Here is a 27,667-nt window from a genome sequence, read left to right on the forward strand (position 1 = left end):
CCCCGCGCTATTGTCTGGGAGGGATCGCCCCATCTACACAAAGCGCAGCCGGCACAATGCACAATGCTGAAGTCGGTTTCTTATTCACGGCTAAAGTGCAGTCAGGCATATTCGCCAATTTGAATAAGTTAGTGATGTTTTTAAAAGTTTTTTTTCAAAAACAGATACCTGTTGGTATACCCAGAATGACATTGTACCAGGCTGGATTAGGCATCCCTCACTGTGTGTTGGCATTGTGAGGGTGATCAGTGGTATAAAGTCATTTAACCCTTTGAAATCACCAGTTATACAAAAACAATAAGTGCCCATCAGCTCACTTTGATGCCAGTCTTTATATCCAGATCCATTTTGGGCCATGCTGTAATTGAATAGAGTTTGATGAGGGGCATCCTTCTCTGTGAGAACAGTGGCCCAAAGCCATTTAACCCTTAAAAACACCACTTATTCAAAAAGTCATGGTTTGTCCACTTTGATGCTGCTTTTTGGAATTTTAGGCTGATTTTAAATGCATTTACCTCAGAGCATTTGTTGTCAATCTGATTATTACAAAAACTCACAAAAAAAAATCAGAACACCGTTTTCTGTGAATAAGAATCTTGTGAGCATGAAAGCAACTTTTAGCATGGTGCAGCTGCTGAGCTGGAGTGGGCTCTCCTATTAGGAGGAGTACGGTACAAGGGCTGTGTCACACCGGGTCCTCCTGCCACTGAGGTTTAAAGTTTCAGCAGCTGTGGAAAGTGCATGAGAGGCAGCCGAGCCAGTGTGCCCGGGCACCGTCCACCTCCCCGCCGCCTGGCACAGCGTCCGCCACCTGACTGTGGGCACCGGGGCTGCAGGGGCGCTGGAGGGCAGGGGCATGACTGTATAATAGGCGCAGTGCACACCCTGCGGAGAAGTTCTGACTTGTCACCCAGGAAGCAATGACTGATTCCTCTGCCCTGCTGTAGTCTGCTGACTGCAATTACCTTGGCATCTGGTGCTGCCTGCTGACATCCCCTGCTGTGTCCCGGGCAGAGCATTGCTGCCTCCCCCTCACACCCCAGCATGGCCGAGTCCTCCACACTGGACCTCCGAGACATAGAGATCAAGCTGGGGCGCAAGGTGCCCGAGAGCCTGGCAAGATCCATGCGGGAGGAGCACTGTGACTGGAAGAAGGAAGCCACTGCCGCGGGGTGCCCACTCAGCCCGACCCAGTCCAGCGCCCTGGAGAGGCTGGAGACTAAGCTGCAGCTCCTCAGACAAGACATGGTGAGTATGATGCCCGGGCACAGGGAGCTGTGAGGTGCCCAGCACTGTGCCATATGCTGCTAGGGACAGCTGCAAGGCATAGCAACAGGTGGCCCATGTGGCTATATCCATGCAGTGGGTCTACTACAGTATATACTACAGTCCCTTAACCTATAAGGGAGTATAACTTGGGATAGATAGATAGATAGATATGGGTTAGATAGATGACAGCTGAACACATCTCTGAATATAGAAATAATTATAATCCACTTGGTTGTTATTTAATTATATCATATTGGATAAAATATTACAAACTGTCACTATTTCTAACAGGTGTTTGTTGTCAGTGAATGGAAACATCCTTGATTGCATATAGACAGATCTATACCTGCTGAGAGGATCCAGCCTAGACAATGCTCTGTGAGCGCCATCCATAAGAAAGCCATAGGGTCCGTTTTCACAAAAACGATTATCTGCCAAAGATTTGAAGCCAAAGCTAGGAACAGACTTTAAACAGAGATCAGGTCATAAAGAAAAGCCTGAGATTTCTCCCCTTTTCAAATCCATTCCTGACTTTGGCTTCAAATCTTTGGCCGATAATCTGTGTAAATGGACTGTTCTGCGAGCCTGTTATACTATACACAAGGCAGATGACAGCACCATAGGAGGGCTGAACTGGTAGTTTCATGCATGTAAAGGTCTGTTCACACCTTCAGGTTTGTAATTGTAATTCTTGAATGGGAAGCCAGAGGAGAAGTCTTCTTCTTTCCTTTATACATGTTCTCCATTTATGATCTCTTCCTGGTTTTGTATTCAGTAATTGCAATGGAAAACCTCAAGGTGTGAACACATTCTTAGGCATTGTTTAGGCATTGTAGTTTTATGGCAGTATTGTTGTGGTACTGCATTATTTCAGGGAAAGCGCTGTTATAGTACTGCAATAAAACTGCAGCTTGTGTGAACACAGCCTTGGGCAGCCCAGTTATTAGGAGTGAACGTCAATTATTTTCACCACCTCACCTCCTGTTTACACAGGAAGATGTGCTGCCAACAAACAGTCATTTTCAGGGCCACACAATCCCAGCTAACAAACATTTGCTGACTGTCTGCTGCTCGCTGCTCCTCATACACAGGATGGGGATTTGCCTGTGTGGCCCCTGTATAAGGGGCTGAAGACATGGGGCTTTATACTCTGTGTATATATTGGGAAGCTGGGTAAAACAGTGTACCAGCCAGGGGGAATAGTAGACATGATGGGCATGATCACTGCTGGCATCTGGTCCTATAGATAGATGTGGCGTGTACACAGGGAGCTTTCTGGGTGCAGACACCTAATATAGTTAGGAGATGTGGACAGAGGATTAGCTGTGAATAGTACTGGGCTTGTATTTTTTTAGCATCTGGATGTAAACAAGAGCGGCTTATTTCTGAGATCTTTAAGATGATGAGGAATATACTGTATATAGAGAAGCAGTAGACATTTTTTTTTACAATTATTAAAGGCATATCCAGTTTTGTAGAAAAGTTGTATCATTTTATACTGTATTAGTTCCAGATCTCTGCTGGCTGGTATTTAATAGGGGCTCCATTATTTACAACCAATGGGAGAAAATCTATCATTGTCACATGGTCACACTTATGATTTATTCACACAGAAAATCGAGGAGTCAGAAAAGTCATGTGGAATCCACATCTGAAACCAGTGCCGATTTTCATGTGGATTTACATGCAGAAATGTCACTTTTCCCCCAACATGTAAAAATCCACAACGTGGTATGGAACTTCTCTTTGAAGTCAATGGGAGAAGCTTTGTATGCTAAACTGCCCTGAATAGAATGCAGAAATTGGTGCGGAGTCCAAATCAGCGCAGATTAGAGAGCTGAACCCCTCCCTCAGGGGAAACAATGCGAGTTTCATAGCAATAAGGGTACAAACACACACGGCATATACGCTGCGTATTTACTGCTGCGATACGCAGCAGATACGTATATATATATATATATATATATATATATATATATATATATATATATATACACCAGGTGGTAACCTTGGGGCAGACAATGCTTCAGCTTCAGTGTTTCCTGGACATGGAGCCAATTATTTATAACAACAGTGACGTCAGTGGTGATGGCATGTCACCATTACATAGGTAGAAGCCCCAGCTCTTAGCACATCAGACAGCAATGTGCATAAGCTTTTCTCCTCAACATGACCTCATATAAATAGGAGATTCCATTTCCATAGTAAATTGCAGACCTTCAGGTAAATGTCTCCTAGCAGACTTATATAAAAGGCAGAGATGGTGAAATAGAGGGATTCAGTTTCAGGTGTCACACCTGGAACATATGTAGAAGTAACTCTATAGCACCTACAACACAAACACACAGGTAGGGCACACAAGGAAACCTATATGGCCATTCTACCCCGACACTGAATAGGTCAATAATGCAAGAAGCAATTTTCTTTTTATAAATGTAGGATGAATTGCAGTCATTCAATAGGCATGACATCAGAGGAAAAGAATAGCTGCAGACAGGTATTCAGTCATTCACTATGCTTTTGTATTAATAAAATCATTTTATAGAGAGATAGATAGATAGATAGATTTTTTTAATAGAGTGATAATCTTGTGCCATTGTGCTACCTGTCATGGTGTGGGATATAATAGGCAGCTATGGTCAGTTCTTGAAGATCTTGAGTCGGAAGCGGGAAAAATGGGTAAGCCCATTGCTGTATACCTGCTAACTTAGGCCGGGTTTACATTTGTCCGACGGTGCGGCGGCGTTTCCCTCCGGAGCATGAGAAAAGCGCCGGAGGGAAATGCATTATTGAACTGATCCCATTATTTTCACTGGGATCGTTCAATATATGCGGTGTGTAAATAGTGACGCCGGACCGACCGCACGGGAGAACGCAGCATGCAGCGTCCTCCTGTGCAGCCCGCAAGGCTGTGCGGCGCCGCATCCACTAAAGTGAATGGAGCGCCGTTCGGCTCTGGCATCCGGCGTTGAGGCAAATAGCAGCACAATGTAAAAAAATAAATATATATCTCCCCCTGTGTGCTCTCCCCCTCCCCTATAGCCCCTCGTTGCTCCCCCCAATAGTATATAGCCCCCCTGTTGCTCTTCCATTAGTATATAGCCCCCCTGTTGCCCCCCCAGTAGTATTTAGCTTCCCTGTGCGCTCTCCCCCAGTAGTATATAGCCCCCCTGTTGCCCCCCAGTAGTATTTAGCTTCCCTGTGCGCTCTCCCCCAGTAGTATATAGCCCCCCTGTTGCCCCCCCAGTAGTATTTAGCTTCCCTGTGCGCTCTCCCCCAGTAATATATAGCCCCCATGTGCGCTCTCCCCCTCCCAAATAGCCCCCCTGTGCGCTCTCCCCCTCCCATATAGCCCCCCTGTGCGCTCTCCCCTTGTAGTTTATAGCCCCCTGTGAGCTCCCCCAATTAGTATATAGCCCCCCTGTGCGCTCCCCCGCAAATCCCATTGAGAATGACAGGAAAACATACTGGGGAAAAAATGTCAACTGATGAGAGCAACTTGTGACAACTGATGGAAACTGATGGTTTTTAATGAAAAGAAGGATAGAAAAACTGATGACAACTGATGCATTTTTGGTCAGTTTTTAGACAAAAAACGCAACTGATGCAAACTTATATATGTAAACCCAGCCTAACAGTACTGATGTGACAGTCCATGACAGAGCATTTGAGAAGAATATTTAAAGGAGAAGTCTGGCCTCCCTGTTTGTTTGTTTTTAATTCATGGGCACGGGGGAAAGTAACAAAATGTATTAACTCACCTCTTCCCATGCCTCTTCAGGCCCGGATTGCCGCATTGTGACCCCCGCTGGGCTCTGGATCTCTGGAGCTGCACGCGGCACGCTCCAGTCACTGATTGGCTGAGCGGACTGTCCATCAGCCGGGACAGGCATTTTCCTCCCGGGTCATGACATCATCACAACTTGGGGCGAAATGCCTTCTGGTGGGGTCCCGAGGCCGCTCACCAGGGGCACAGGAAGAGGTACGCAGTGCTTCATTGTTACTCTCTGCCCTGCCTCCTGCGAGAAGTTGGATGAGGTTGGATTTTCTCCTTCAATTTCCTGTGTAAACATTTCTACATAAGAGATCGGATATGTATGATTCTGTATAAAACTGGTATTGTGATCAGTAACTGCAGATATACAGTGCTTCTTAGCTTTATGTCCTCATTGGTTTGAGGATGTGCACTGTGAATGCTACTCAAAGCTGGAATGATGGGACTAGGACGCTCTGCCAAGAAAGCTTTCTCCATGTTTCTCCGTAAACTTTCTGCCAAATGTGACACATTGATAAGTCATAACATACCTAATCTGTATATTCTTCAATATCTAATGGTGTGTTTAACAGACAGATTTATCTAACATCTAACAGAATTGACATGTCAATTCTTTCGGCGGACGAAATAAAATGGTTTCTACGGCACGGACGGCCACCGTGAGTGGGTACGAGTGACGGAATCTGCCAAAACTTATCCGCACAGTTTCCGTAGTGTGAACCCACCCTTATACACATACTGTATGTAGCCAACAGCACCCAGGTCCTTCCAGCTACAATTGCTGTTATGCAGACACAGATTTTTTGGGGACCGTAGATCCCCATTGGTCCCAAACAGCATACAAACAAGAAATGGCGGATTACAGAGTCCAATGTGGTTAAAAAAAAAAATTATTCCTCAATAAAACAATGCATTTTATTGTTTTATGGAAAATACTTTGTGGCAACATAGCCTTATACTGGGACCCTGATCTACTTAATCTAGATCATGGTCCAGGTATAATGGTGTGTTTACACAGATTATCTGACAGATTTTTGAAGCCAAAGCAAGAAATGGATTTAAAAAGAGGAGAAATCTCAGTCTTTCCTTTATGACCTGTTCTCTGTTTATAGCCTGTTCTTGGCTTTGGCTTCAAAAATCTGTCAGATAATCTGGCCATGTAAACATACCATAAGATAATGATCATAGGTCACCACCGAAGACTGTATAGTTCTAATCCTGATAGACTAATGGGGGGGGGGGGGGGGGTTACCATGCTTTTTAGGCTGTTTCCAATGTCTCCAATGGTCCTCAATGGAAAACCACTCATACATTGGCCATTCACTGTGAGGAGTCTTTTTGACTCTTTTACTGTATAAGGCTATGTTCACACTACATATATTTCCGCGCGTAGTGCGAACCGCGAAACAAGCTAGGGAAGCATAACTCTACTACGGGCGTATGTTCGCAGTTCGTACGCATCCGGCCGCATGTCGATTTTTCCCATGCCCATAGTTTCAGCCGCACATGTACGGCGGCGTAAGAACTGCTGACGGAATCGTACGCAGTGTGAACATAGCCTGACCCAGATTCTGCCTTGTAAGCATGGCATGTGCTATATGGAAAGCTATAAAATATGGCACACAACTATGTGCCCCATCACCTCTAGTAATTGTGGAACTTTGTTTTCCCTCTGGCCTCATTGATTGGAAGGATCATGTTACTCAGTATTTCCATTATTGCATTGTCACAATCTACAACAACCACCGTCCTACCACCTGCTGCGAATGGAAGGAAAAGCAATGCAAGATAGAAATATATTGGAAATAACAGCACAGGACAATATTCTTTGAGCTGAGCTACCTGCCAATGCAGAACTATACTAACAGGCAGCGACAGGCAAAGCTGCCCGATGGCCCCAATTAAGCATAAAACATAATTATATATTCACAAGCGCAGTGCCTTTAATGTATGCTGAGATTTATTAGGGCATATGTTAGATGGTCCTATGTGAGAACGCCTCTCTCTGTTTCATCTTCAGTCCTGCCGATGGGTGTGGACCCATTGTTGAGATTGTCTCTCTCTGCTGAAGGGTCTCTAACTATTTTGCTAAGCTTTATTTGACTGACAAAATATTTGCTTGTCCTTCTTCTCATGGTGGCTGTTTATATAACCTCACACATGCCTGCTTTGGGCACACATAATAATATGGGCGTGATGCAATCCACATTTAGGGAGGTCACCTGCTGTAACCGCAGTACATAATAGCACATCACTGCAGCAAATAACACTCTGTAGAAATATATAATGTAATAATGTAATAAGGTCACAGTCAGCAGTGCTTGCTAAATGACAAGAAAAGTTACATTCAACACAACCCCTTTAAAGAGCTGTCTGTAGGTATTTTGGCTGATATACATGGAAACTACAAATATAACAAAGCCTGCCAATTTATAGCTGGTGTCCCATAGGAAGGCTATAGGCTGCTGGAAATAGCAAACTATGCCGTAGTCAGCTGATGTTTTGCAGATACAAGAAACTCTATTTTACTGTCCTACTTTAGCATCATTATATTAAGAAAGTGCTCAAAAAGCTACATGCATAAAAACATACGCCAAAGTACTACATCTTTAAAATCACTAAACACATAGGACAAGATCATTTTATATAAGAAACAATCTGTTGTTAAATATAAAGTTTAATTTGTCTGAAATGTATGCTTGTCCTGGTTATCTGTATATAAACCGACTGCAACGTTATGTAATACAGCACTTTAGTACTTAGTCATTGTTATGTAAAAACACTAACAAGAGTAAATCCTAAGGAATAGGACAGTGTTACGTATCGTGCTTTGGAGTCATGATGTGGTACCCATAGTCTGTTCTGCACTAATCTCCAAATAACATGGCAATTCTTTGAGCGGAGGTGCCCGAGGCATCGCATTGACACACTGAGGCAGGTGGCATTCCGAGCAGAGTTCCGAGGCTCTGTGCGGAGTTCCCGCCTGTTTTACGCAGAAGGCGAACAGACGCTTAGGCCCCGTTAACACTGAGCAAACATGGCGGAATTACGCAGCGGATCTCTCTGCCGCGGAATCCCGCCATGCTCAGTGTCCCGCTGTGAGTGAATGAGAGGGCGCACGCGTCCGCTTTCTCCCCTCTCCGCTCAAAGAAAAAACATTCACTCACATTCACGCACAGCAGGATTAGAGTGCACACTTTTATTCTGCACCCCGTCTATGCCTGCTGAGAATGACCTTTTTTAGGATGCTTCACCTGCTCACCTGTGCTTGAACACTATTGTGGTTGATCCCCTAGCAAACATATTCAGTGTAGCTGATCAGTAATCCTACATTTGACCTGTGCCTGACTTCTCGACTTCGCCTTTGCCTAACCCTCCTGTACTGTACTGACTATCCTCTTCTTAACCCAGACCGTCGACCTAGAATCTGTGTTGCCTGCCATGACCTCCTGCCTGTTCCAGAAGGAACAAGCTATGCTGTCTTCCTGCCTGACCACAACTTACTCTTAAACTCTGACATCCCTGACCTGCCTGACACTTTGTGGCCTTGCACCTCTGTCTTCTGCTCGGCACGGCCAGCCACCTCTCAGGAAGCAACCCTTATGGTAGCTATGTCCGATATTCACGTTCAAAATTAAGATAAAGGGTGAAAACCTAGAGGATGCTTAAAGGCCACTCCTAAGTTTGGCCCATAGTCAGACCAGTTGGGTAACACATCAGGTTCACACCTGTCACAAAGGGGTTGTCATAATTTCCAGAAAGTTCATAGCATGTGGGTGAGACTTAAGTTTCTCATCCAGTTTCCTGTAATCCTCTGTGGAGGTTGTATAGTAAAATTTGCAGCATGTTCTCCACATGTGTACATAGCCAAAAACATCTCGGTTTGAGGTCATCAAGCATGTCCAGCTGTTTTCCCTATCTATTTTGGTCCGTGCTACTTTCTGACAGATTGCCCCATTGTGGAGCATAGCATGGGATTATTTTCCGAGGATGGAAACATGTGAATTATTGATAACAATATTTGTCAATAATTGGCTGCCCACCTTCAGATGGTCTATTATAGCATATGGGAAACCTGTCTATGCTAGGGGATCTACTACTTTTGGTTACTCAGTCTGCCTATGCTTTACAAGGATGACTATTTATTTAAATAGCCGCCATGTAATACCGGCCAGACTGGTATCAGCAGATTACTATGCCAGCTTCCAGATGGTCTATTCAATAAAATGTGGTCTTCACTTATAACTCTGCTGAGCTGAACACTACCAAAGCAGTTTTGTCTCTGTAGGACCAACTGTATGACATCAGTGCATTATGTGTATGCTCTGTTTGTATAAAAGGGTGTAGTACAATGACACCCTAGCCAAGTGGATTCCTCTGTAGTATTAGCTAATAGAGTAACATTATCTCTAACACAGGCGATAATAGGGATTGAGGGGGTAAAAAGGCACATTTCTCATAAAGTTTTGCAATTTCATATTATATAAAGTAGCGGTTATACAACATGACGCTATTTATGACATCATTCCTACTCAGATGATGATTACAAGCTGTTTGCAATGCCCTATTATAACTAATGTACAGAACATAGTAATTGAATTATGCTATGACCGTGGTTTTAGATTCCAACATGCCTACAGTACATCTTGAAGGAATTTTATACAGCGGAAAGCTGGTCACAATGTAATGTACTGACCATTTAGAGTGATTATCTGAAGATTGTCCAAATCAGGTCAGTTATCTGAGATGTCTGAACAGGTTCCTGTAATCAGCTGAATTACATACAGGATACATGATTTCTGTATACTGGACATGATTACTCTGAAATAAACCTGTCATATCCACACTAAGCAGACGTGTCTCTTTGCTCCAATCCTCCCATCTCTACTGTATTCCACCAGCATAAAGAGAGGAAATGCCCCAGGCATGGTGTATCTCTGAAAGGTGGACATACTGCAGCTATATTATAGGAGGTGTTATGTCTGTGGTGCCAACATATTCCAGAGCACTTTACAATAGGCAAAGTAAAAAACAAGAACAAACCTTGAGACAGGAGGAAAGAGGATGTCACACAAGAGCTTGCAACCTAAATAGAAGTACATATTACAGGACCCGGTTTTGGACTTTTGGTCATGTACATGGTCATAAACCTTTCCATTTACGAATCACTTATAAATGTGCATTGGGATACAGGCTGTCACAGCCCTCTTCCTTTGATCTATGTATGTGCAGTGATTCTCCTCTGCAATAATGTGCCATTCTAGTGGTGCAGTATGGGCTATATTCCACACCATGGCAGCATACAGTAAACTATGCAAACTTTCACCCATATTTTCCCACCCTCACCCTGTGTAAGCACAATTGATGAAATGGGAATAGTAGCTAAGATGCAATTACAAAATATAAAAGCCATTAATGATTGAGAACTCTCCCTGCTCTGCCATTTTATAAAGGAAAATGCTGAGACAGGTGAAGCACAGTTGATGGATATAACCTCTTTTCGTGTCAGGCACACACACATAATACAGTATTTACTCTGGAAAACTAATTTATATTGTATGGGGAAATAGGCTCCGGCTCTGTATGAAATGTGGATAAGGCTGCATTCACACCTGCGTTGTCATTTCTGATTTTCTATTCCAGCAAAGGAGCATAAAAACTAAAATGATGATGTACTAGATCTGTCACATGGTGGATGATGGATGGAGCTTCAGAATATCATTGAGTCTATGGGATAGGCCGAACTTCAGGCAGAGCCCGCCACGCAGACTACGCTTGATATTTCTGCCCAAGTTCCGTAGTGTGCACATACCCTGACAGCAGAGAAGCGACCTTGCACAGTGCTGGCACCAATATGCTAGGGACTGCTATACAGCCACCAGGGAGGTAATATGGCGGCTTCCAGTCTCTCTCACCACTCCCTCCCAGTCACACTTGAATGACAGCCTAAAGTTGTTTTTCTGCTGTTTAAACATTCGCATATTAGTTAGAAGAACAGTCAGAATACTGTTCTTATCTGTCAGGGGCTGGTGTGTGGGACACTAGGAACCTGACAATGTCTCCTTAAAGGTGGCCATACACCTCCAAAAACTGTCAGCAAAATGCTCCTTTAGCTTCCAGCTGTTTGTATAGATTACCCATACACAACTGTGTTTACAATAGGAACAGGACATCCCCCACCATCATCTCTCATATGAGAGTTGGGAGGCCTCCATACACACACGCAGATGGCTGGTACCTCTAAAATTGGCAGGTTCAGCTGACTTTTCTCTAATATGTATGGGGGCCTTAAGCTGCCGGCTTAAAGGGAAAGTATCAGTAAGTTAGAAGCACTAAAGATGAATGTAGGTTCCTTACTTTCATCCTTGACACTTTTTTTGTGCTATAAGCAGTTGAATCCTTATGCTAATTAGGTGATTTTGGTGCACTAGGGGCGCCTAATTAGCATAAGGACTGCTAATCCCACAAAAACGGCGCAGAGAATAAAAGTAAGAAAGTTACCTGCACCCTCAGCATCCTGTGTGCAATAGGGAGATATCAGCAGGTTAGGGTGTCAGCAGCTTTATCCTCCCTGCTCCCTCCTGTCTTCTTCATTCTCTTCTGACTCATCCTGTCTCCTCCCTCTAACTGAGCCCAGTTAGGCTTGGTGGTCTCCTGCTGGCTGCTCAGGCCAGTGACTGGTTTTAGTATTACATGCATCATGCACTGTATGAGACCTTGCAGCATCATTTCAGGGGGATGACTCTGGAGCAGTAGTGAAGTGAATAAGCCATGTGTTATATTTTTTATAGTTTTTCCTTTCTTTTCTAAAAAAACAGCCCTACGTTTGTGTGTAATAGAATTGGGGGTAAAATGCATAATTTTCTAATCCTGGATAACCCGTTTTAACTCAGAGGGCTCTGGAGGGTCTTCAGCTGCTCCAACTGAGACAAATATCAGACAATTCAAATCAGGCACTTCACATTATGTACTCACCATTTATTAAATTAAGAATTTTGGTATAAAAAGATGCTGTACAGATTTTTAGTATGTCCCCTAGGTTTTTAACAAAGCCATGCTCAAAGCCCTGATTTCCATCACTGAATGACTGTTGTCATTTAGAACTGACTGATGTGGGACTGTCATGGTAGACCTGGTCCTTCAAGAAACCACATAACATACAGGGTGAGATTGGGTGAAATAAAGACTGATCACATAGGTATGTGAAAGACAGTGCCACCTATGGGTGACTTTTGTATTAACATTTTTTATTTAATAAATAATAGGCACATCATTTAAAGGGCCCATTGTCCGATTTTTGTTTGTTTTTTGAACAGAAGAATGCCCTCTGAGTTTATATATACCATGCTAGAGCAGTCCTGTACTCCCTTAGGCTGCAGTGTAATCCCTTATTATCGTGCAATAAATATTGTACAAAATTAGGGCTAATGCTTATAGAAAAACCCTGTGTATGCAGCTTGTATAGCAGTCTATGGGACATGTATTACTTCTGCAGCCACAGGATTTGCCCCATAAAAGAATGAATGTATGGTTCTGGCAAGGAAGGTCTTGTTCAGCTACGTTAATACATGAGATTATCGGAGGCACAGCACAGGCTACGGCTCTGCAGCTGATCCTGGAACGGTTTTGTTTCAGCAAACACTGAACAGTTTGATGAACATGAGTGTTACGCATACACATCAGGGTGAGTGCAGCTAATGTCACATTCCAGGCACTCGTGCAGACTTTTATTTAACCCCTATTATTCAGATGAGAGTTAAATCTTTCATCTAAATGAGAAATTCACACTCCACAATCTTAAGCACACAGCTTCTTATCTGCAGAATTTCTCTTAGCTGTTAACATAAGGACAAGCAAATGAGAACCAAAGTGCTGAGTGTATGTGAGTTCTCCTAACACTGCCAAAACGACATTGTATAGTCTTGTGAGTTGAGCATCAATATCAGTTTGATCAGTTTTGACTCCTGATTACCCCCACCAGTCAGCTGATTGTAAGGCATGCAGAAATCGGGCGAGTGCTGAAGTCTCTTTATTAGTTACAAGGCACAGCTCCATACATTATGTAGTGGCTGTGTCTGGTACTGCATTTCCACTAATATAATATTGATAGCCTTATTTTGATCCCCTATAAAACCCATTTAAATAGATAGTATACAGGTGCTGTGTTTTACTGTACTTATTACACAAATTATTATAGGAGAATAATGCTACCATTCATTAGGTAGCTTTCACTTGTCCAGCTTACATCTCTCTTCCATTCCCCCCTTCCCCCCACCTTCCATGCATGTTTATTTCAAAGGAGTATAAGCAGCTGTCAGACACCCCTGGCAGTACTTATCTCCTGGGGGAATCATTTGGTACATGGGATACTTCTGTTTCCTGACGTGCTGTTGTGCAAATGTCAGACTGCCCTAGACACATTCGGTCAGGCCCCTTCACACGTCCATGTCAGTTTTTACTGTCAGGAAATCCTGATCAGAAGGCCTTAAGGAGGCTTCAGGAGATCTTCAATACTTACGTTCAGGAAACCATTAAAGGAATTCCTTCAGGATTTCCTGTTCAGGAAAAATGCACATCGGGAAAGCTGGATGCACATCAGGAAAGCTGCCGGAATTCTGACACTCCCATAGACCTCTATGGGGGCATCCATGGCAGAATAATAAAATAGGTCAGGATCTATAATTTCCTGACCTATTTCCTGACCCCTGAAAGGTATCTGTGCCCAATAGAACCCTATGGGTCAGGAACTCTATTCAGATTTTCTTGACATTTGAAGGGGCATTAGGCCTTCTTCACACATTAGGAAAATCTGTCCAGATTTTCTGATCAGGAAATCTCTTTGGATTTCCTGACCCATAGGACTGATGCAACTTTTTTCTAAATGGCACAAATAAGTGCAAAGTAACTCCAGTGCGGACCACACTTACATACTCACATTGGATCATGCTGCCTACAAAAGCCAAAGCTGCATTCACAATTCTGCTAACATTCAGAGCTTCATCGATTCTAGCCCAGTGTTCCCCAAGCTGTTGCAAAACTACTATACACTTTGGCTGTCTACAATACAGCTCTTGTCTGTCAGGGCATGATGGGAATCGTAGTTTTGCAACAGCTGTACTCATGAACAGTTGTACTCCATGATGCCGAGGTCTGTGCACGATTGGGGTCTGGCTTATCTCTAATCCCTGAGGTTTCTCTTTGACCAAGACAGAGCAAGCCCCCCTACCCCCCCAACCCTGTAAAACCAGGAAAAGTAAAAATTAGATGGGGACAAAAAATGTACATTGATAAATGTGCCCCCAAATGTGTGTATGTTCTGATATGTGAAACCATAGAATTTAAAGAGGGTGAACTTTCCTTTCCTCATGACTTTATGCGGATTGATTAAACTACGGCATTCCAATATGCTGAATAATTGTTTCAGATTTTATTCAGTTTTTCTATGGATCATGTACTCAATCCAGATATATGTTAAATTAATTCATAATATCATTCAGCCAAGAAGATGAAGACAATGTTTCGGCCCCTTATCAGACCATATCTGTACAAGCTGGGAGATGTACTCTATTGTTTATGAGCATGGAGGATATCCTATTTCATGTTATCCCTCTCATGTTTCTCTACTGTAAATTAGAGGGGTTGTCCAGTGTAAATTGAAAATTTGTCATTCTTCCAGGGCTACGGGGAACAGGATAGGGATGTACACTTACCTGTCCTGCTCCACCGCAGCTGCTGGTTCCTAGGCCACCTGACTAGCCATGCAGACAGGAAATGACCACTTAGTATAGACAGCATAGTCTATTTCCACCTTTCATTGCAATTACAGCTACAAGTGTTTTGGGATTACGTCCATGCAAGTATACACACTAGTTTCTAAACACGTACAGAAAATAGGACTAATGAAGTGACATAAGTCATAGCTTTTATGTGCTGACACATGTTTCATTGTTAGGTTGAGGGAAATAATAGCAGCTTTTTATGCCTTGTTGTAACTTGACATCAAAAAGCATAGTAAGCCTTGATTTATTTTTATGGCTTTTTTCACATCTTCTAATATCATAATTGTAGACCCTATGCTATGCTCTCCTCCTTCCATCATAACTGAATATATGTGTGCACACAACTACAGACACATTATGATGACATGTTTGCCTTGTTTTATGATGTGACTCACTGTCCTAGAGGTATGTCTGGCTTTTAATATATCCTTTGTGGAACATAACAGCTTTATTGTGGTTCTGCACTGAAACGGGATCACTTCTATTCACAATGTTAAGGCCCGATCTTGTTTTGATAGCACACCAATTTTCATGCTTCATTTTGCAATGGAACTCAGTGTTATGCTTTCAGGTTACATTCTTCCCAGACTGTGGTAACATACTGTTGGACTAACATAATATCTGGATAATTAGGGACATGAAGTTCCATAGGAAGAGAAGTCTTTTTAACAGCTAAACAATAGCCTCTTGGTGTCGGCTCTAGTTCTTTCTAGTATCTTGCTCATTGGCTCGAATATCTCTTGACAGGCTTCACTGGTTTCATAAGCAACTTTATTAAGCATTTCCATTTAAAAGTTGTCTGTGTTGTATATGTATATGGTCAAGGACAGAGCATAAGAAATATTAAAAGGACAGTAAGTGAGAATAAATAATTTTTCAACAGTTAGTCTGTTGATAGTCAAAGCACCTATAGTAATTTTCTTTTAAAGGGACAGTGCCTTTAGACATAAATGTTTTTTATAAGCTGGCCATACACATGGGATTTTACTCAGGCACAATGGGGCCAATGAATTGTCTGTAGAATTCATTCATTAACCCTGACAGATCACTGTGTTAAGAAAACTAAAAACAGTAAGCCAATCATGCCAGCTGCAACCAATAAAGCCATTATGATGCTCCGGTGTCATTTACAGATGGTTGTCTAAACTAGCCAAAATCTGACATCATTATGTCATTTGTAGACAGGACCCAAGGCACGACCCATTGCCCCCCTCCCCCCGCCACACACACACACACACATACGGCCCATGAATGTTACTACCATTAGCACCACATAGTGACTGAGTACTGCCGTACTGTTACTGAATAAGGTGGACCAAGCACAGCCATCTGTTTAATGGTCCCCTATGCATGTGAATGTATGAATGTAATACTATTTGTTCATACAATTTATAGTTGCCAACGGCTTTAGTCTCAGAATCTCATGGTGATCAGCTGTTCATTGACAAGCTTTTATTTTGTTCTGGTGACTTCTTTATGAGGGTTATGGATAAACTGAAATTTAGCTAGTGGGAGCAGTCAGAACAGCATTTGGTGCAACAATCTTAGAATAGTAACAAACTAATAGTAGTAGTAACAAAAAATAGTTTTTAAAAAGTTCATAAAATTCATTAAAAAACAAAAACACTGAAATAATCATCTGCAGTTATCTAATATCAATTTAGAAATGGTGCCAGTGACTGAAGGGAAGGAGAGGCTTGGTGGATCCTGTGGGCTTAGCTTAATTGAGTCTGTCTTTTGTTCCTGGTATATGCCTTCAATAAAACCCAGAATAACCATATACACAAGGCTCATGCAATTGCTTCAAATACAAAGTTAATCCAAATATTTCAAATAATATACTCACACAATTAAATGTGGGGAAGAGAGCTGAAAACAATTATGCTCTACCACAAACAAATTACGTGAATTTGCACAGAGCATAACACAAGGTTTTCTGTATTGCTTTCTCAATAAGAATTGTATCTAACTTGTGACACTGTATTGTTCTATTTAAAGTACATGTACTATTTAAAATAAGACACCCCACCTCCTCAACCCTCTAACCTAAAGTAAGGCATCCCACCCGAAAGTAAGGCACCCCCTACTCTAAACTAGGGTGCCCCCGAAAGTAAGGCCACCCCTTGCCACTCCCCATCGTCACCCAGGACTCACCTAATCCCATCACGGACCTCCAAAACCTGACCGCAAGCAGCCTCGTCTATTGCCCCCACATCCTCCGCGTGTCCAGCTAAACGCCATTGAATGTCACACTGCCGCCACACGCCTGACCCACCGCCACCACCACACACCTGACCCACCGCACGCCTGACCCGCCGCTGACGGTGAGTATTCCGGGGAGGATGTCTTATTTCTCTCCCCCTGGTCCCCTGCCCCGGGAGAGAAGGTCAAGGAGACATTTTACATTTCATATATCTGAAAAGTGTCAATGAGTTTCTCCGAAGCTGCTGATCTGCTGCATAGTAGAAAACCTCCTAACTATCGCTCCCATCCCTGAACCTGGTTTATTGATAGTAATCTGCCTGATAAGCTCCAAGCAGAGTCAGGGGTGGGAGAGGGAGCAAGGAGTTGATAAAACCTGCAGAGGATCAGGAGCTTGAGAAAGCCTCTTTAATACTTTTCACTGGAAAATAAAAGAAGTTTGTATGTTCTAGAGGCACAGGCAGATATATGAAAGGTGCCATGTATCTATTCTACATAACATCTATCTAACAGTGTCAGCAGTTGGAAACATAAATTACCTGACTGATCAACTTTAAGTAAGCGAATATACCCTTACGATCTGCCATCACTTACTGCATGTTTGGGATCTGACTGTTGAGACCCCCATAATCATTATTAAAGCAGCACAGGGCTAGTGCAGCATTGTGGTACCACTCCCTGCCGCTTACTGTACTGAGAGTAACCTAAAGTGGCAGATTTCACCATCAGACACCCAATGTTTGTTTTTTTTAAAAGAAGACAACAACATGTGGTATATGTTTTTTACCATTTCCTCTGTATAGACTACCATAGTAACACTCAGACCACATCTTGCTTATGTAGTTAGTTTAGCAATCATAATTCCTATTTGTAATTTGTTCTGAGGCCGAAGGCACTGCCCCACTAAGGGACTATTGTGCACGGTTGTTGTATGTAATGATTTTCCATAGCAGAGAACCATTTCTGTTACTGTTCCAGGGCTAGCTAGTATGGAAGTATCTAAGTTCCCTGTTGTCAAATAAATTCACATGATAACCATGTGAATCCTAGAATTGTGTTAAGAGTTTAGTGTATTAATGGTGTCATTTTGTTGGAAATCACTCCTTATAATGCAGCTGTCAGGGGTTTGGATGACAATGCTACCCACACACTTCTTAGTAAATGTCTAGGAATAGCTGGAAAATAAAACTTGCCACTTATTTTGATTCTCTTCCTATGGTGAAAGTCCAAAATGGCAACAATGAAGGACCCTTTTAAGGCTGCATTAACCCTGTAAGATGCATCCCATCCAAAAGGGTTACCGATGTATACTGTGGCATATTAAGAGTGGACCTATTAAGTTTAATACTCTGATCCTCTACTATCATTTACAGTTGGGCAATTTTTTCACACATATATGTTCACTTCTGCTAAATAAACATACTTCTGAGGGAAATGGTGAAAACACATAAATAGTAGACTATGTTGAGGCCCATAAACTGAATGGATTAGCGGTATACTCAATATACATGTATATCCATCATCCATTTTTGACCTGATAGCAATATATACCTATAACATGTCAGGTTAACACCGTGAACCCAGCCTAACAGTATAGATTTTATACCTTGACCTGCATGATAGCAACAGTTACCTGGCGTTTGCATGTAATCCCTGTGTTTGTGTAATTTTCCCACACAAAATATATTGGAAAGTATTTGGCTTCCTGTGGAAATTGATTCTAGTGTGTGTCTGAAATAGGGACCGTAGATTGTGAGTCCAGTTCTTGATTAGAGACAGGAACTGGCATAAATGGTGGCACTCCGCAACACTGCAGAATACTTCAGTGCCACATAGAACACACAAATCTTAGTTAATATTTGTTTAGCAATAAGCTAGATATACAGTATGTATATGTAAGCTAATCTACATGAATTTGCCTATATAAGATATTAAATATTTTTGTCTTCCACTCGCATGTTTAAGATTTGTTTTGCCGACAATGTTTTGGTCTGTTAGCTAAATTGCCCAAATCTCTAGTTTTAGGCTATGTTCACACAACATATATTTTCTATTAATCACGACTGTTTTTGCAAATTGCAACACCGGCCACGATTAATAGAAAATGTACGTTGCATTGAAGTCAGAGGAATCCCGTCCGGATTGTATACACATAGGGGAAGATTTATTAAAGGGTATAAAATTTAGACTGGCGCAAACTGCCCACAGCAACCAATCACAGCTCCTCATTTATTTTACCAGAGCTGGAAGCTGAGCTGTGATTGGTTGCTGTGGGCAATTTGCACCGGTCTAAATGTTACACCCTTTGATAAATCTGGGCTATAGTGTACATTCTGTCCGGGATTCCTAACAGCTGCAGGAAAAACTGACATGTCAGCTTTTTGCGGCTACTATTCATTGAATAGCGGCTGCACAGAACTGTCACTTTACACAATGGAAAGTGCCGGTCCTGCTGTACTTTACATTGTCGGCTATGGTGAATTGGGATGCGGGCACACCTGAATCCGCCCACAACCCAATTCAACAGAAATGAAGTTTATCCCTCCGATACTGCAGTACTGGCCGGGATGATCTGACACGCCCAGGTCACAGAACGGACGGTGTCTTACTATGTGTGAACCCGGCCTTATATTAATAAAATTTACCTGGTGTGTATTTTCTCTGGCCACTAAAAATATTCTTACAAGGGTTTATAGTGTAAGCCATAAAGAACACTTCCTCTTTAAGTCCGCAGCTGTGCTCTACAAAAGAATGTGTGTGAATATTTCAGCAAGCAATATTCTTATCATAACACAGCCATGTATGAAGAGTCCACACATTAAAACCCAGTCACCTCTTTAGTTCACTGACATGAAAAATGGAATTTATAGCCAAACAAAGATAAAGGTTTTGATTCCTTAATGCAAATAACATTGTCCGTGTCAAATTACTCAACGAACAAGTCTAATAACAAGATTAGAGCCAGACATAACTATGTGCTGTACAAAAAAAGCCCTTTCTAAGCAATGTCTTCAGAGTGTCTGTGATAACCACAAATCGCTCATAACAATGCCAGCAACAAGTGTCTGTCGGAGGACTGGCATTTTTGTACTCAAGCATGCTTCGTGGTGCAGGACAATGCTGTCTGATGCTCGGATTTGATTGTTTATACAGAAAATACCAACGCATTGCTCCAGAGGCGGCTCTCAGTATCAGGTGTACTCCTTAACGGGAAAATGGTTTTGTCTCTGTTTAATAAGACTTGCATAGACTTACTATATAATCTTAAAAAACAATAGAAAAAAAGTTGTCATTGTTTTCCAATACATTAACTATTAAAGTTAAGTTTACTGCATATTATATTACTGGGTTCCCCACCAGTCCTGGAAACCATGGCAGAGGGAGATACAGGAATAAGAATTAAACAAGTAGTCTTGTCCTGAGGGAAGGTGTAAGAGATGGGGACACAATGATAGACTTCAGGGTCCAGTGGAGAGATGAGGAGTAGTACCTGCCATCTTCTTGGCTGGAGTAATTGTTGTCAAGGTAGGCTGCATGGTCAACATGAGACACCATCTGGGGAAGTGCCAGAAAGAGTTGCAGCCGAGTCATTAGCCAAGGTGGTAGTGGTATAGGGATTTTTTCTGCTCATAGCATGTGGAAGTTGATCATGGGATTAAAAGGGTTATCCAGGTAATAAAAATAATATTCTAAACAATCCCCCTAAGGTGGTCTAAGGACATGTGATCTCCTCTTTGGGGGCTGGGTCAGCTGTCTATTGACTTGCCAACCCGACTCCCAGGAGACATAATCTGCATCATCTCCATGCACCTGTGCTGCTTCTATAGACATACATGTCTCACTGAGCCTAGATTTCTGTAATATGAAAAGTTATAGTTCTATCTCTGCTTGCTGTCAGTGAATGCAGGCATATGTACCTGTCACATGTCACAGCTCTGTATATTGTAAGTGTTTTAAATGTTCTTAGAGTCTGGATGGACCTAGAATGTTTCATTTAAAGTCAGCAAGCAGAGATCTAAACCTACTCTACACCCCCCTGGTAAACAGATGCCCGTTATGCAGCACATAACTACACCATGTGTACATCAGCTCTGCTACATCATTAGCTAGTATGGAATACATACTGGGGTGATGTGATGCAAAATCAGTGAAAACAACAGTCCTGTGCTTACTGTGTAATAGTAATGACAGCAGTGGGCAGGAAAGAAAGCTAAGGGGGCGAGTACAAAAATAGACCAATCAGAGAAATGCAAGATGGGAAATGTAGTTTCCTATCTTGGATATAGATCGCCTTTTAGAAAAAAATTGTAACTCAGGAATGGCAGCAGCTAGAAAGACCGGAGACGGCTCAAAATACTCAGAGTAAGACCAGCTAGCAGTTAGTTTTTTTCACTCTTAGATGGAAAACCCCTTTAAGGCTTATTTGTGTGGAGCTCTGTAAAGTGTGCCCTTACTCTTCCAATTTCACGTCATGCCCATACAATGCATTTTTATTTCTACACATTTCCTATTTTACAGGACTATTCCTGAAATCATTTTGAAGTCTACATGACAAAATATACTGTAGTTTTCCTTTTCAGCAAAGCATCATGGTAAAAAGTATGTAGCTTACATTGTCGCCATAACTCCACCCAAATATATCAATATACACAGGGCCGCCATCAGGGCAGTATTGGCGGTACAGCTGTAAGGGGCCCGGCCTCGATCTAGGATCCAGGGGGGCCCGGCGGTCCAGCCTCCCTTCATACAGGCTCCTTACAACTGTACCGCACAGGAAGGAAGAGGTAGAGACACAGGCCCCCCTCCCTCTCCCTCTCTCTCACATGCTGCAAGGTCGGAACATGAGAGGAAGGGGGAGGAGCCGGAGCCGCTGTGTGAGGAGCAGAAGACGGGCCTGGAGCTTCCCTGTATAGAGTAAGGGTATATTCACACGGACGGGCTCGCAGCGAGATTCTCGCTGCGAGCCCGGCAGGTCCTGGCAGTTCCCATACACTACATACTTGCTGCGGGCTAAACGACCGCAGCGAGTATGTAATTATACCGCCCTTAACCCCTTCTGCTCCCGCCTGGCTCCCCCGCTGTAAGCATACTTTACCTGTCCTTGCTGCACGGGTCCGGCGTCCTGCTCTCCCGCCCGGCAAATCAGTGGCTGCGGCTGGGCAACACACTGATTGGCCGGACAGGAGAGCAGGACGCCGGACCCGTGCAGCGAGGACAGGTAAAGTATATACACAGCGGGGGAGCAGAAGGGGTTAAGGGCGGTATAATTACATACTCGCTGCGGTCGTTTAGACCGCAGCAAGTATGTAGTGTATGGGAACTGCCAGGACCTGCCGGGCTCGCAGCGAGATTCTCGCTGCGAGCCCGTCCGTGTGAATATACCCTAAGTGTGTGTGTGAGAGAGTGAGTGAGTGTGCATGTGTGAGAGAGAGAGAGAGAGAGAGAGAGAGAGAGTGTGTGTGTGTGTGCCCATCCTGGAATAGTATATAAATCTGCTTCTGCTGAACGAGTTCCTACCACACTGACAACTCAGCTCTGCTGTGCCTGCCTATAGCCCAATGTAACAGCTCATTGTCCAGGTCATTATTACAGTGTATGGGGGGCTGAGGGGGCTCTGCTATGGTATATGAGGACATAAGGGGCATTATTACAGTGTATGAGGGGCTGAGGGGGCTCTGCTATGGTATATGAGGACATAAGGGGCATTATTACAGTGTATGAGGGGCTGAGGGGGCTCTGCTATGGTATATGAGGATATAGGAGGGATTATTACAGTGTATGAGGGGCGGAGGGGGCTCTGCTATGGTATATGAGGATATAGGAGGGATTATTACAGTGTATGAGGGGCTGAGGGGGCTCTGCTATGGTATATGATGATATAGGAGGGATTATTACAGCGTATGGGGGGCTGAGGGGGCTCTGCTATGGTATATGATGACATAGGGGGGATTATTACAGTGTATGAGGGGCTGAGGGGGCTCTGCTATGGTATATGAGGATATAGGAGGGATTATTACAGTGTATGAGGGGCGGAGGGGGCTCTGCTATGGTATATGAGGATATAGGAGGGATTATTACAGTGTATGAGGGGCTGAGGGGGCTCTGCTATGGTATATAAGGACCAAGGAGGAACCATTAGTGTGTGGGGGGTGCCACTACTTTGGGGGTGCCATTACTTTGTGAAGCACTATGAGGGCAATTAAAGTGGTAGTGCGGTGTATATCATTTTTTCACTAAATAACATACATTACAAAGTTGTACAACATTGTAATGTGTGTTATTTAAGTGAATGGCCCCCTACCCCTTGTTTCCACCCTCCGATGCTTAAAGGGGTATTCCAGGGAAAATTGATAAATTGGTAATGGAAAGGGTTAACCAAGGTTAACCCTTTCCTAATATACTTACCTGTCCTTTATTGCTCCCCCAAGGAGATCTGCGGTCCGGCCACGTGATCTTCCAGATTACGACTCGTGGATCCTCTTCTTCCGGTTCGGTGACGTCACCATACCCGGACGGCGTGTGGCTCTCTGTCTTATTAGCGGCAGAGCACTGAACCCTGACTGGCTTGGTAGAGTGTAGCCAATCAGGGTTTAGTGTTCTGCCTCTCCACACACACCAGTTACATCTGCAGGGTCGGCGTCAGCACGTCATTGTGAGGGGTCCCTGCGGGGTGCCATCCGACATCACTCTGCAGGACACCCCTCCCCCCCCCCCCCCCCCCCGGGTCAGCAATGCCGACCTGAGTCCCAGGAGGGGAAGGGATACGGCGGGCGGCATCGCTGACACGGAGGGGGGGGGGGGGGTGGTCCTGCAGAGTGATGTCGGATGTCACACAACAGCACCCTGCAGGGACCCCTCACAGTGACCGGCCCCCCTCCCTGAGTAATCATTGTGATCCCCCCGGCCCCCCTCCCTGTGTTATCATTGTGATCCCCCCGGCCCCCCTCCCTGTGTTATCATTGTGATCCCCCCGGCCCCCCTCCCTGTGTAATCATTCATATACACAGATCACTCACCCCCGGTGTAAGCAGGCTGCAGCGGCGCTGGACCCGATCTCGGCGCCTTTTTCAAGCAGCTATCCTCAGCTGACAGGCGCTGTGTACAGAGCAAGGAAGAAATCTCTCCTGCCTCACACACAGCGCCTGTCAGCTGAGGATAGCTGCTTGAAAAAGGCGCCGAGATCGGGTCCAGCGCCGCTGCAGCCTGCTTACACCGGGGGTGAGTGATCTGTGTATATGAATGATTACACAGGGAGGGGGGCCGGGGGGATCACAATGATAACACAGGGAGGGAAGCCGGGGGGATCACAATGATTACTCAGGGAGGGGGGCCGGTCACTGTGAGGGGTCCCTGCAGGGTGCTGTTGTGTGACATCCGACATCACTCTGCAGGACCTCCCCCCCCCCCCCCCCCCCCCCCCCTCCGTGTCAGCGATGCCGTCCGCCGTATCCCTTCCCCTCCCGGGACTCAGGTCGGCATCACTGACACGGGGGGGAGGGGTGTCCTGCAGAGTGATGTCTGATGGCACCCCGCAGGGACCCCTCACAATGACGTGCTGATGCCGACCTTGCAGATGTAACTGGTGTGTGTGGAGAGGCAGAACACTAAACCCTGATTGGCTACACGCTACCAAGCCAGTCAGGGTTCAGTGCTCTGCCGCTAATAAGACAGAGAGCCACACGCCGGCCGGGTATGGTGACGTCACCGAACCGGAAGAAGAAGAGGATCCACGAGTCGTAAGCTGGAAGATCACGTGGCCGGACCGCAGATCTCCTTGGGGGAGCAATAAAGGACAGGTAAGTATATTAGGAAAGGGTTAACCTTGGTTAACCCTTTCCATTACCAATTTATCAATTTTCCCTGGAATACCCCTTTAAGGAGACTGTACCACCAGGCCCAGGCTGAAGCACTGGAGGCGGGTTGATCCACCCCCAGTGGGAAGAAAGCCCAGCCCTTCCATGACGTGACTCCATTAGAATCAATGGAACCCTATCATAGAGGGGCTAGGATTTCCTCCCCACTAAGGGTGGGTTGGCCCGCCTCCAGTGCTTCAGCCTGGGCCTGGTGGTACAGTCACTTTACCCCGGAAGTGTATACTCACGGAATCACTGTCGACCCCAGCCGTCATCTTCAGGAGGCCGGCTGGACCGCTCCAGCCCTCCCTCATGCCGGCCCCCCTTCAGCGCGTCATCAGCTGCTCAGCCGCCATTAGCTGAGCATAACAGAAGACGTCTGGGACTTCCCTGCATAGAGTAAGTGTGTGTGTGTGAGTAAGAGAGAGTGTGTGTGTACGTGGATTTGTGCTGATTTCTGTAGACATGGAGTCTGGAGGGGTGAGGCTGTATGGCTATCTGTATACAATATCCAGGTTGTATGATATCTGTATACTATATCCGGGCTGTATGGTATCTGTATACAATATCCAGGCTGTATTGTATCTGTATACTATATATATCAGCAGTGGCTGACGCTGTTTGTACGCCAGAGCAGAGGCCGGCCCTGAGTCAAAGATACGTTCCATAGTTTTTCGTTAGTGGGGGGGTGCGCCAGACACTTCGGCTGTATGGGGCCCCGAAATTCCTGATGGCGGCCCTGAATATACATTGGGTTGATTTTAATAAACCGAGATAAAAAGTACAGTTATAAATGAACTATGTATCAGGGTGCATTGTAAGCACTCAGGGAAATCATTTGTTTCTATGTTCTGCACATTTAGATTAACTTCACTGTAATTACAATTTTCTTAATGGTTCATCTCAAATTGGGGAGAGACCTGTAGGGTTTATTTTGAAATTAAGCTTTTGAAGACAAGCGCTGTAATTCCCACAGGTTTCTGCTCTAATAATGTTTGTTGATCTTTGAACTATTTCATAAGTAGCTGTAATGATGGCTTGGGCATTTTAAATACACATTAAAACCATTTAGAAATAGTTGCCTGTTATTACTTGTTATTAAACACAGAGACATGATCAAAAGTTTTGATCAGTCTGGGTCTAAGTGTTCAGATTGCAACCGATCAGGAGAACCGTTAGGGAGACGACTGTGGTCCCATGCACTCTTCTCCTCTTCTCTGTGTCTGTGTGAGCGGGATGGCTCCATAGACTTACATGATGTGGCCATCCAGGTCACATGACTTAGCCAAAATAATGCGTTAAGTGCAGAGTTATTAGGGCTCATTCTTCTGATTCTTCTGAACTGCATTGTCATTGTGGTTTATGATATTTTCAAGTAGTTATGAGTCTTATTACTTTTATAAGGTAAAAAAAGAAAATTTAACCACCTTTTACTTGTGTTAACAGACCTATCTCCGAGCTGCTGATGTGAAATTGATGCGACAGCTGCTCCTCATTAATGAAAACATTGAGTCTATCAAGTATATGATGGAGGAGAAGGACATTGTCACCAGCCAGGGAAGCAGCCTGAGTGGGAGCCTTTGCAGTTTACTCGAGAGTCGAGAAAGTTCTTTGCAAGGGAGCTACACCAGTTTACATGGCTATAGTGATGGGATGGATGAAATATCAGTGGGCAGTTACCTGGATACACTAGGAGACATTGTCCCCGGACACTGCACCCCTGATTTTGACCAATACAATGATGTACAACAAAACACTGACGACTACCAACCACTATGCAATGATTCCAACCATCAGTATGATGAGTATTATTGCTTCAGATAAGACTCACACATCATATTTGTCCATATTGGATGATGTTCACATTTTTTTAATTATTCCAGTAGGTCAGAAATAAAAGATGTGATAAATTTATAAGTCATTAAGGAGTTTTACAGGAATTGTATGTGTTGTTTTTGCTACTGTTTGTCAACATTTGTTCAGTTGCTATTTATTAAACAACTTGGTATTTTACGTATTTTATAATGTTATTGATTGAGGACTGCAATATTAATGATCTGTTTTACAACCAATCAGGGAAAGGGTTATGCATTGCCATGAAACTGCCATGACTTTCTATGCTATTTGTAATTGCATTGTGTTTTCTATCTTTATTCAACAAAATAAAGCACGGTGTCACCAAGCTATATCCTTCATATGGTGTTTTTTCACATCGGGGAGTAAGAGCTTGTTTATGTAGTGCTAAGATATTTTACAGCATTGCACACACACACACAATTTATTACTATAATTCTTAGTAGTCGGGGAAAGAAGCTTTCAAATAGCATCTTTGCAGAATTAACAGCGATACATGTTTTTCCTGATTACATTATGTTATTTCTTCCGTACAGTATTGCAGTGTTGACCCAACATAACCCCTACTAAAAGGGCAGACTAGATGGACCCAGAGGTCTTTTTCTGCCGACAATCTTCTTCTTCTAAGAGACAATAACTAATCCTCATTTTACTTGGAGGAAACTTTCCTTACTCCCAATATTGCATGAAGAATAAATGATTTGATAAATGACTGGTCTCAGCAATGTAAGTAACTGCCTGGTATTACTACATCAAGGCCAAAGAATTCCATTGCCTCACTGCTCTTCCATTAAAGAACCTTCTACGGTTTAAGGGGAAAACATTCTTTTCTCTAGTCCAAGGGTATATACCTGTTTTTCATAGTTACAGACCAAAGTATTAATTGATCATTAGGCTGTGGTCACTGTGTTTGGTCAGTATGTTGGAGGTATAAC

At 43.8% G+C, this 27,667-nt stretch overlaps 1 protein-coding gene and 1 long non-coding RNA gene across 2 annotated transcripts in view; one reads left to right on the top strand and one right to left on the bottom strand.

The window, feature by feature from the left end:
• Positions 1-1,214, bottom strand: part of LOC138785719 (uncharacterized) — a 35,082-nt gene extending 33,868 nt beyond the window's left edge. The window contains exon 1 of the long non-coding RNA XR_011362150.1: positions 966-1,214. This is a non-coding gene — a long non-coding RNA (uncharacterized lncRNA). The remainder of the gene's footprint in view (positions 1-965) is intronic.
• Positions 713-27,060, top strand: LURAP1L (leucine rich adaptor protein 1 like). Its single transcript, XM_069961958.1, has 2 exons — positions 713-1,248; positions 26,325-27,060. The coding sequence occupies exons 1-2, from the start codon at positions 1,045-1,047 to the stop codon at positions 26,700-26,702; spliced, it is 582 nt and encodes a 193-aa protein (XP_069818059.1). The 5' UTR covers positions 713-1,044; the 3' UTR covers positions 26,703-27,060.
• Positions 27,061-27,667: the final 607 nt, after the last annotated feature.

Source organism: Dendropsophus ebraccatus, chromosome 3, assembly GCF_027789765.1.
Source record: "Dendropsophus ebraccatus isolate aDenEbr1 chromosome 3, aDenEbr1.pat, whole genome shotgun sequence".
Taxonomy (NCBI): domain Eukaryota; kingdom Metazoa; phylum Chordata; class Amphibia; order Anura; family Hylidae; genus Dendropsophus; species Dendropsophus ebraccatus.

Bases quoted from the DNA above. Each gene is read 5' to 3' on its own strand.
- LURAP1L (XM_069961958.1), top strand. From the start codon at position 1,045: ATGGCCGAGTCCTCCACACTGGACCTCCGAGACATAGAGATCAAGCTG. The intron at 1,249-26,324 runs GTGAGTATGATG...TTGTGTTAACAG, and splicing joins AGCTCCTCAGACAAGACATG to ACCTATCTCCGAGCTGCTGA.